Source organism: Lutra lutra, chromosome X, assembly GCF_902655055.1.
Source record: "Lutra lutra chromosome X, mLutLut1.2, whole genome shotgun sequence".
Classification (NCBI taxonomy): Eukaryota; Metazoa; Chordata; class Mammalia; order Carnivora; family Mustelidae; genus Lutra; species Lutra lutra.
The window spans coordinates 57313840-57324703 of NC_062296.1; the positions used below are offsets into that span (position 1 = coordinate 57313840).

Below are 10864 nucleotides of genomic sequence, written 5' to 3' on the forward strand. Positions count from 1 at the left end.
AGAGAGTAGATCTTAGGGCGCCTAGGTGGCTCAGTCAGTTGGGTGTCCGTCTTTGGCTTGGGTCACGGTCTCCGGGTCTCAGGATTGAGCTCTGCATCAGGCTCCCAGCTCAGCAGGGAGTCTGCTTCTTCCTCTGCCCCTCCCCACACCCCTACCCCCCTACTCTTTCTCTCTCAAATGGATAAAATCTTAAAAAAAGAGAGTAGATCTTAAAAGTTCCCATAACAAGAAAAAAGTTTTAACTGAGGTGAATTAGGTCGTATACTTTAAAATTTATAAAAAGTTAAAGGTCTTATGTTAGTGACAAATATTACTATATATATTAAAGTGAACCAACACTGGGATACAGTAATATACGGACTTCTTTATTAGTACATCCAATTATAAGGTCTTCCATAATTCAAAGTAGTGACAAATGTAAACAGCATTTCAAGATCGGTGGGAGGCTAGCGGGCACTGCTCTTACTACTGAGGTTTGTTGCCAGCATTCGTATTGGGGGGTAATGCTAAATTTCAGTTCTACCAGTGAAATTTCAGTTCTCTTAGTGAAAACAAAGGTGTAATATTTCCCTCCATCAGGTTCACAGATACCCCTGATTTCTATCCAGGTTAATAACTCCTGTTTTGGGGGTAAACTCTGGACATAATCAGGACACCTCTGGAAAGACAGAGAGAGGAGGCAAGGCCTCACTCAAGAATCCCCTCTTGCAGTGTAGACAGGCATTCTGTGCTGTTGCTTTCCTTGCCGTGCTCCTGGTGGTTGCTGCATCACTCGGGGCCTGGGTGTTCGGGACCCGCTGATGAGACAGCTGAAAACCAGTTCACCAATGCAGGTTCTCAATTTTCCTGACAGCAAACAGCTTCCGAGATATACGACTGCCAGCTACCTAAAATCAAGGACAAGGAAGGTTTTTTATTTTTATTTTTAAAAAATTTTTAAAAGATTTTATTTGACAGACAGAGATCACAAGTAGGCAGAGGGGCAGGCAGAGAGAGAGGTGGAGAAGCAGGCTCCCTGCTGAGCAGAGAACCCGATGCAAGGTTCGATCCCAGGACCCTGAGATCATGACCTGAGCCAAAGGCAGAGGCTTTAACCCACTGAGCCACCCAGGCGCCCCAGGAAAATTAAAAAAAAAAAAAAAACCACATTTCCCCACTTTCTTTTACGTGATCACTGTTCGCTCAGGTACTGACATTTTTAAAAAAAATATTTTATTGGGGCGCCTGGGTGGCTCAGTGGGTTAAGCCGCTGCCTTCGGCTCAGGTTATGATCCCAGAGTCCTGGGATCGAGTCCCGCGTCGGGCTCGCTGCTCAGCAGGAAGCCTGCTTCCCTTCCTCTCTCTCTGCCTGCCTCTGCCTACTTGTGATCTCTCTCTGTCAAATAAATAAATAAAATCTTAAAAAAAAATATTTTATTTATTTCAGAGAAAGAGAGAGAGAGAAAGAGAAAGAGAGAGAGTGAGCGAGCGAGCACAAGCAGGGGGAGTAGCAGAGGCAGAGAAAGAAGCAGGCTCCCCACTGAGCAGGGAGCCCGATGTGGAGCTCGGTCATGACCAGAGCCGAAGGCAGGCGCTTAACCGACTGAGCCACCCACGCACCCCAGTACTAACACTTTTGTGACTTTTCTCCCCTACTTCTATTGTGAACTGTAACATACAGAAAAACACACAACACTTATATGTTTTATTTATGTTAAGGAGTGACAAGGTGTTATTTTTTAACAACTGTAGGATGTTCATTCTCGTTGCTGTGTAATTCTCCACTGCGAATATACCAGGATTTAATGATCCATTCTGCAGTGAACTGATGTGTGGGCTCTATCCAGTCTGGGGTACAAACAGTGCCGAGGAGGAATTCTAGTACATATTTCTTAGGAGTGGAACTGGCATGCGTGCAGCTTTACACAATGCCTACCAATTTCCCACAGTGGCCACACCAGTTTCTGCAGCCATCAGTGTACAGTGGGGTTCCTATTGCTGTACACCCTTCCGGACACGTATACTGCCCATCATCTTAGTGTCAGCCTGCGTTTCCCTGAGAAGCAGCTTTTCATGTGCCTGGTAGCCATTCTCTTATTTTCTTTTCCCTACTGATTTATAGGAGCTTTTTAATATCAAGGATACTATATATAGGGACTGCAAATAATCTTTTCCCATTGTGATTCGCCGTTTCATTTTTTAAAGAGGTATCGTTTTTACTTCTTTTTTTTTAAATGGAGGACTTGGTCTAAAAACCCTGGTAAGCCATTGTCAGAAAGGGACCACCTTCTCTGATGTGACTTCCTGAGGATGAAAAGTCCTTTAGCACAGACAGGCTGAGCCCGCTCTGCTCTAGGCAAACTGGCCCCTCGCGGCCCCCTCACACACCAGGCACGGTTCTGCCTCAGGGGCTTTGCATTTGCTATTCCCTCTGCATGGAATGCTCTTCCGCTAGATGAACACACGCATGTCCTCCCTCATCTCCTTCACGTCTTTGCTCAAACATTACCTCAGTAAGCCCTTCCTTGAGAACCCTTTTGAAAACTGCAACCTGCCGCCTCTGGAATTCCTGATTCTCTTTACCCGATTTTTAAAAAAGATTTTATTATTTATTTATTTATTTGACAGAGAGTGAGCGAGCGAGAGAGCACAAGCAGGGGGAGCAGCAGGCAGAGGGAGAGAGAGAAGCAGGCTCCCAGATGAGCAGAGAGCCCGATGTGGGACTCGATCCCAGGACCCTGGGATCATGACCTGAGTCGAAGGCAGCGGCTTAACCAACTGAGCCACCCAGGCGCCTTCTCTTTACCCTATTTTATTAAAAAAATGTTCATATCCCTCATTACCTTTATATATATATATATATATATACACACACGTGTTATAATCCAAGCTATACATGGTGAAATGCAAGCTATAAATGTGTATGTGTGTGGTCTATCTGTGGATGCTATGTGTAGAAACTCCTGCATTCACAAGCTGTTTGTTTCTTACCTCTTTCTCAGCCTAGAAAGGGCCAGGATATTTGACTGCTTTGCTCCCTGCTCTATCTCCCAACCTAGAACAATGCCCAGCACACAGTACGTGCTTAATAAACATTTACTGAGGTGCGCCTGGGTGGCTCAGTGAGTTAAAGCCTCTGCCTTCGGCTCAGGTCATGATCCCAGGGTCCTGGGATTGGGTCCCATATCAGGCTCTCTGCTCAGTGGGAAGCTTGATTCCTCCTCTCTCTCTCTCTGCCTGCCTCTCTGCTTACTTGTGATCTCTCATTGTCAAATAAATAAATAAAATCTTAAAAAAATGTTTATTACTGAGTGCCTCAATACATAAAATGCTTCAAGCAGGTCCTGGCACATGACATCAGGTACTTAGTATTGGTTGGCTAACTGAAATCCTATCAGTTGATGTAAAAATTTCAAAGGTGGAATTTTTCTGAGCTTTTCCTTAAAGGTGCTCTTTACTCAAACTGTTAGATAAAAAGGCAATTTACCTGAATGTATTAAGGTGAACAATTCATTTCATTGTCTTCCACCTACCCAAGAAAAAGAAAAATGACTCAGATACTTGCCGAAGCTTTTCCATTCATTATACTTGGTCTTACCCATTGAGTTTTATAGCTACTGGGAGGCAGAGAGGAGTGTCTGGGCCCCAGAAACCTTGTGATATGGGAGCAGAAAGAGGTACACTGAGAGGGGTTCAGGTGGGCTCCGAGAGAGGGCACCATGGGCCCTGGGCCACACGTTTCCAGACCTCAGAGGCCAGCAGGGTGCGGCGTTGTGGAAGAGCCAGGGGCTGGGACAACGTTTCCACTGTGCTGATGGGGCAGTCCTGGGGACGGATCTCCTTGGCCAGCCGCCCTTTCTTCTTCAATGTGCAGGCCTCCTGGTATGGTGGCGAGATGGGGGGCTGCGTGGGTGGAGTATACTTGTACTCTGAGCCGTCCTCTAGCTGCAGGGACACATGGTGGGGTGACAGTGAAGACCTGGGAACCTGAAACAGCCCCCCCATCTACCTACTGTTGGCTGGGCACTCACGTCCAGTGGGTAACTGCGGTCTGAATCATAGGCGCTCAGGTCCCCACAGGTCACAAATGGCACAATGATGCGAGTGGGACCATCCAATTGGTTGAAATCTGGATCTGACCAGCAGGGAGAAATTAGACAGGACAGGGTAGGATGCCTGGGACCAGTCAGGACTCCTTCTACAACAAGGGTACGGAGTCTTCCCTATGTATCTACCAGCTCCTCCACTGAAATCCTTCATTTGGTGCAGGTCATCTCCTGAGGGAGGCCCTCCACAACCATCTGTTCTAGAACATTCCACTCCCCTGCTTTTCTCACACGGCGCCTTATGTTCACCTGTCATTCTACCATATGCTGCCTGAACCCTGTCTCCCTCAAGCGTGCTCACCTTAAGAGCAGGCTCTGTGCCTTTTCCCACGAGGGACAAGGCTAAAGACTCTCTTGGGGCAAAATTCCCACGTAGGGGTGGAATATCCACCTGGGGGCATGACTGAGTCTTCCTAGGCTAGAATCTACGGTAGAATCTCCCCAGGGGCAGGACTCAGGATTCGAGAGTAACCATTAGAGGACCTAATGGATGGGGATAAAGCTCTTCCTGGGAGGAAACATCCATTCGGGCCATAATCTCCACCAGAAGGCGGGGCTGAGGATCATTTTGGGAAGAGAAGTTCCATAAAGGTAAGTTTCTACCAAGGGTTGGGGCCGAGGGCCCTCTGGAGACATACATTCCAGAAGGGTGCAAAGCCTTCTGGGGAGGGGCTCAGGGCCCTGGCTCTCACCGTAAGAGTGGTCCAGCAGGGGTTTGGTCAGGTCCGGAAGGAAGCCTTCAGGGGGGTCATAACCCTGACAGACAGCGAAGGCCTCTGTGGGGGGGAAGGTGGAGTGAGGGGCGACTACTATCTCTGCCGGGCACAGGACGTGTCCGTGAGATTCGCACTCGCCAGCCTGGTCCTTCTGCCCCACTGACCTATGCTGGAGTTGCGGCTGCTCCTGGGCTTGGCACAGAGCACGCTGGAGAAGAAGACACGCAGCTGGCTATAGATCAGGGTGACATCCCGGCCCCGGAAGATCTGTAGGGCGAGGAGACACAGATGAAAGCAGGTGAGCGGCCCTGGAGGACCCTTCTTTACCCCTTGCCAGGTTTTCCAAGGCTTACCTTGGCTACAAAGCAGCCTCCTGGCTTCAAGACGTGTGTAGCAATGTTGAGAGCCTGTGGGCAGGACAAATGGCTAAGGCTGAGGCAGAGACAGGCACGAGGGGTCCAAACTGAGGCAGGGTCAGCCAAAGTTACTCACGGCTAGGAGGAGCTGGGCCTGCATATACTCATCAACATCATGGAGGCCAGTTACTGCGGCAAGAGGAACAGCGTTAGGGGGGCCATCCGGGGCTGGCTATCTCCTTGTCCCAGACAGGTCGAGATGCTACAAACATTTCCCCGGCTCTCTGACTACGAAGGTTCTGCGTGCAAATTACTATCCACTAGCTGGAGGCATGTTCTGGGCTCCTAATCCTCAGGCACTCAGTTTAATTTTCAAAACAACCTTACACACAAGCATCATTATCATCATTTCTTACCTCCAGCCCAGACTGCTCCTCTGAGCACCTGACTCACAGATCAGACCCTGACATCTCAGACTCGACGTGTTCAAGACCAGACTCCTGACCCTCCTGCTCAAATCTCTCTCCTTATACCATCTTCCCCATCCCATCTGATCCTTCCAGCTGTTCCAGCCAAAAATCTTCGTACTGTTGACACCCTCCATCCTCTCCTCACATTTACGTTCAAGCATTATTAAGTCCTGTCTTTGCAAAAGATCTCCTGGATCAATCCTCTTCTCATCTTCGCCACTGCCACCCCAGATATCACTTGCCCAGGCTACTGCTATGGGCTCCTCTCCCTGCCTCCCATGCCTCACACAGCTCACAGAAGCCGGAGGGATACGGTCACAAGCTGAGTCAGGCATGGCCCTCCTCTGCTCACAATCCTCTCATGGTTTTCTCTGAGCGCTCATCTCAGGGAAAAAGCCACAGTGCTCAGTGTGGCCCATAAGGACCCACACAAGGATCGGAACCCACCCCTCCCCGTCGGCCAGCTTTCTGACCTCCCCTCTACCACTCTCCTCCTTATTCACTCTGCTCTAACCACACCAATATCCTCGCGGTTCCTCACACATGCCGAACACCCTCCCACCTCAGGGCCTTTGCACTGGCCGGTCTCTTGACCTGGATTCTGTTCTCCAGATATGTTCCTGGCCTATTCCCTCACCTCTTTCAGGTCTTTATGCTAAACTCATGGGGGCCTTCCTGTCCACTTTACTTAAAATTCCAACAGGTACTCCCCATCTCCTTTTCCTTTCCACTGATCTTCCTCATGGTACCTATCATCTCTTCACATACTATGTGACTCCATCGTTTGTTTCTTTTCCTTCTGCTTCTACTAGAACGTCAGGTCTAGGAGGTCAGATTAGTAGAATTTTATTCACAAGTGTTTTCCCAACATGTAGAACAGTGCCCGACACACAACAGGTGCTCAATAAATGTGCTCCGAGTGAACAGCTAACTGAAAAATATGAGCAGCACCACAGAAACGGACAGTTGCAGATGAGAGATGAGCAACGGGAAGGGCAGATAACAGCCAAAACCAAAATGGGAGGCTATGGAGATGGAGGAGACAGAGGCAGAGACCAGGAAGCGGGGGTAGAAATAAATTGCTAGATGTGGGGGACAGCTGAGAACAGAGGGAGGCAGGGAGTAGCTGAAGTGGTGGAAGAAGCCAACAGAGGGTGCCTGGGTGGCAAAGTCGGTTCAGTGGCCGACTCTTGATTTCAGCTTGGGTCATGATCTCAGGGTCATGAGATCTGGGCGTGGAGCCTGCTTAAGATTCTCCCTTTCCCTCTGCCCCCACCTCTCTAAAAAGAAAGAAGGAAAGAAAGATGCCAACAGATGTGGGAGCCACAGAGAAGGACACACATAGGACTCCCGCCTGGCCTCCCGACCCCTGCTGTTTACCATCAGGAGCCCCGTCGCACACCACTAGATCCGCTGGGCAGCCCTCAAAGTGCTGGATGATCTCCTTGGCAGTGGACAACTATGGAAGAGAGGGAAGACGAGTGGTCCCGGGCCCCCCGTCTGCAGCCCTATAACCCCACCTGCCCACGGCCCTAGCCAGCAACCCTGGGTCAGCCAAACCCTCGGGCTCTGCCGCTCTCAGACCAGGCTCCATCTCTGGGGACCCAGTCCCACCATTTCTGGCTGTCTCTGAGATGATGACCAGCTGGCTCTGTTTCTCCACTGTTACACTCTCTCAGGTTCTCCAGGTTACTCTCTCTTTCTCCCTCTGTCTTTTCTCTTCTATTCTCTGTAGCTGCCAGCTTTGGAGGGGCTCTCGCCCAGGATACACCCCAATACCCCCAGCCATGCTCTTACCTGGGTGATGTCCCCTTGGATCTGTAACACACCTGGTAATGGAGCCATAGCCTGAAGGTCCACAGCTACCACATGGCCCGAACCCTGGCCCCTGTGGACAACATGGCCCATGTCAGCCCAGTTGTCACTCCTGGCCTGCCCTCCTGACTGCCCCATGTGGGACCCCACACTCACCCGATTTTTTGGCTCAGCACCTGGCTCCAGCTGCCTGGGGCTGCACACAGGTCAACTGCCCGTGTCACGCCTGAGCACACACAGAAAGGTGTAGTGGTCAGTTGCACCCACCTCCCAACCCCGAGCCCAGCAAAATTCACCCCTCTCCCATCGGGGGAGCACCCACATCTATCTGTGTCTGACTCCTTTCAAGTTACCTGCCCCTGTTCCGCCTGGCCCCTGCCCCACAGACCCTCCAAGTCGGCCCACCTACCACAGGAAGCTCTGCCAACATGGCCCACTTGTCTCTTCCCTTTGCCCACCCCATGCCCCAGGGACTCGCCCATCAGGTGGGGACCTTGGAAAAGGTGGAATTCTTCATCAAGTTGCAGCAGTTTGAAGGCACTGCGGGCACGCCAGCCATTCTCCTTGGCCAGGCGGTAGTAGACATCCCGCTTGTCCTTTGATGTCCGTCCCATCTCACACGCTGTTTGCCCAGGGACCTGCCAACAGGAAGCTGATGCTGCCGTGTATCAGTGACTGGATGAGTGGGACTACCACCTACGACTGCAGGGCAATGAGAATCACACAAACCCCCCAGGACCCCCATGACAGCTCACTCAGCATATGGGGAAAGTGGAGCCCAGTCCCTGACCCCACTGACCTCACAAGGCTGGAGGGACTCTGTCACTGAGCTCTGAGGCTTCATTGCTCACCCCACAGATACTCCATGCCAACACTTACAGAGGATTCATTACTGCCCCTGTGGACCTCCCGCTGCTGCCATCCATAAAGCCCCATGACACTCACTTTGAATGCTTCTCCACCCACCTCACCCCCAATAACCTCTCACTGACCATCTCCCCAGCTGTCTTCACAGCCCCTAAATTCATACACCCCTATCAGCCTTGCTCTAACCCCCATTATCCTAACGCTACCTCATGGTACTCCTCACCCCCTTAATCTCTCCCCTCCCCGTTCCCCATTAATAAATGATCAGGCCCCCAGTAACTCCTTTCTTACCACATCCTTACCAACCCCCATCAATGTGTAGAGAGGATCATGGCTTATTAGCTCCCCATTAAGCTCTCAATTACTGTGATTTGTCAGCTCCCATTAACTCAGCCCTCCAACTGACCCCTTACTGATCTCACCATTAGCCCCCTGCAACCCCTTTGTTACCACGCGTTAATCCCTGATGCTCACACATCAGTTCCCCATTCTCCCTCAGTGCCCACCTTGCCCCCTCAATAATCACCTGATGATCACACCCCAGCAGCTTTCATTACCCTCTCTTTGCTCACTCTGTTCCCATTAATTCCTCAAGTATCATGCCATGATCCCCCAAACCCTATGACTACAACACACCTACCTCTCATTCACTCTTCTTTGATTACTTCTCCCCTTAGTTCCTTTGATTATGACTTCCACTGGCCTCGATTACTCCCTCCATAGCTTCACCATCATCCTTTCAACTACTGTTGTCCTGCTGCTCTTGGTTAACTTGTTTAACATCATACCTCAGCAGTCCCCCAGGGATCACACCCCCCCACCCGCCTCTCATCACCTTCTTTCTAGTTGCCCACTCTACCACCCCTTCATTCATCAATGAACACACCCCCGGCCCCCAGGAACATGTTGACTAAGACACTCCTATTAGCTCCCACCGATTCCCCGATGCCCGGGTAATCGGGCATATCGGGCGTTCCCCGATAGAACGCCCGTCAGACCTCCAGTACTTTCATGCGACCCACCCCCTGTCTCATTAACAGCCCCCTGGCCACGCTCCTGGCCTCGCATCATTACCTCAAAGCCCCTGTCCCCACTGGGACCATCAGACCCCATTCAAGGAGGCTCCATCGATATCTGGACCCCTGCACCGCTCCCCCAACCCAGTCCACCCTGCACAGCGGTTCCCTTCCACACAAACCTTGGGTCTGGAGCCCAAACGGCACCAGACGCCCAGACTGCAAGGCTGCAGCACGGAAGGTGAACTTCCCTCCTTCCCTCGCCGGCGGGACAGCGCAAGGCGTGCCTCAACCGTCTCGGCCTAGACCCGCGTCCTCCGCGCCCCAGAGCCTACCTCAGCTTTCGGAATGGGGAGAAGGGGCACGAAGAGACCGGTCCGTGAGCAGCCCGAGACTCGGCGAGAGCGCAGACCCGCCAGAAACTGTAAGGCTTCAGTTTGAGTTCTCAGTCGGTCCGAAAACCTGTCGCGCATGCCTACGGGCTCCCGCGGCGTGGTGAGCCTGTCATCGTGGAGCACGAAGTCTCCGGTACCGCGCGGACCCGACCTGAACGTACAACGTGTGCTGCCGTCATCTTGTGTCGACGCAGCTCGTCTCGCGGACTGCCGTTCCCAGCATGCAACGGGGCCGACCGGAGCTGCCGAAGTCGCGCCCTGTGAGGCTGAAACGTCGCGAGGCGTCAGTACCCACTTTTCTTTTGTTCCAAGGTGTGGGCCGGCGTGTTCACTGGGGACTACATTTCCCAAGACGCAACGGGCACAGCCGAACCCATTCATTTTAGGCGTGCCGCGAAGTCAAATTACAACTAGAGTCGGAAACGTGAGAGTTAGGAAAGTACGTTAATTAAGTGCGCTAGAGCACGGAAGCCGGTCTGTGGCAAGATTCATATCCACTTCAGCCAACTGATAGCGCTGCGTGAGTTGTACCCTTTCAGAACTTCAGTTTCTCTCTCTGAAAAATGAGGATAAAAAAGTAGTCTAGCTTCACGGAGTTACGGAGAGGATTTGAATAGGTGTAGTTCAGCACAGTGTCTGTCCTTTTGTAATTCTGTGTTCTTCAAACATTTTTAACTTCGACCCACTAAATAGACTGCATCGCGACCCGGTGCACAAGTAAATACGTAATGGAAACATTCATTAAAGCGTTTACCATGCACCAAGCACCTGTTCTAACAACCGGTTCTTTAGGTGGGGGGTGTGGGTAGGAAACCCTGATTTGTCACATTTGCCAGTTTTCCGTAGTTTCTATACCATCATCTTGTCAGATTTTAAATTACCAATGTGTAGTCACGGAACACAGAGTTAGGAAGAGATGCAGTAGTGCGCCATTATGCAATATTTCTACCATACCATTCAAAGGGGTAAATGACCTCAGGAGCATAGAGAATGGCGAAATGTAGTAAAATAATCAGGAAGTGACGAGATGTGAGTATCGCCTTTTAAATAATCTAATTTATTTAATTGTAAGCTTATATTATTTCATTTTAAATAATAGCTGGGTAACAGCTGGTTTGCAAAATTCCTGAAAATTGAACAAGCA

The 10864-nt window shown here is 50.7% G+C and overlaps 1 protein-coding gene across 6 annotated transcripts; it reads right to left on the minus strand.

Annotated features, from left to right (window-relative positions):
• Positions 1-344: 344 nt before the first annotated feature.
• On the minus strand, positions 345-9935 carry FTSJ1 (FtsJ RNA 2'-O-methyltransferase 1). 6 transcript variants are annotated; one of them, XM_047715393.1, is made up of 13 exons: positions 9661-9935; positions 7936-8080; positions 7599-7668; positions 7425-7515; positions 7008-7086; positions 5294-5346; positions 5155-5208; positions 4966-5068; positions 4778-4861; positions 4011-4108; positions 3727-3924; positions 3467-3508; positions 345-887 (listed from the first exon to the last, which is right to left on the minus strand). In XM_047715393.1, the coding sequence occupies exons 1-12, from the start codon at positions 9796-9798 to the stop codon at positions 3476-3478; spliced, it is 1146 nt and encodes a 381-aa protein (XP_047571349.1). In that variant the 5' UTR covers positions 9799-9935; the 3' UTR covers positions 345-887; positions 3467-3475. The 6 variants fall into 6 exon arrangements, with proteins under 6 accessions (XP_047571349.1, XP_047571348.1, XP_047571350.1 ...); XM_047715392.1 differs by having other exon boundaries at positions 4011-4114; positions 9661-9934; XM_047715394.1 differs by having other exon boundaries at positions 4011-4114; positions 7936-8094; positions 9661-9799.
• Between the last annotated feature and the right edge of the window lie 929 nt (positions 9936-10864).

What these genes read in the sequence shown, in the direction of transcription:
- FTSJ1 (XM_047715392.1), bottom strand. Translation starts at nt 9,798, where the DNA reads ATGCGCGACAGGTTTTCGGACCGACTGAGAACTCAAACTGAAGCCTTA. An exon ending in AGGCCCAGCTCCTCCTAGCC is followed by an intron (nt 5,209 to 5,293) that starts GTGAGTAACTTT and finishes TCCTGCCCACAG; the next exon opens with GCTCTCAACATTGCTACACA. An exon ending in GAGGCTGCTTTGTAGCCAAG is followed by an intron (nt 5,069 to 5,154) that starts GTAAGCCTTGGA and finishes CTCGCCCTACAG; the next exon opens with ATCTTCCGGGGCCGGGATGT.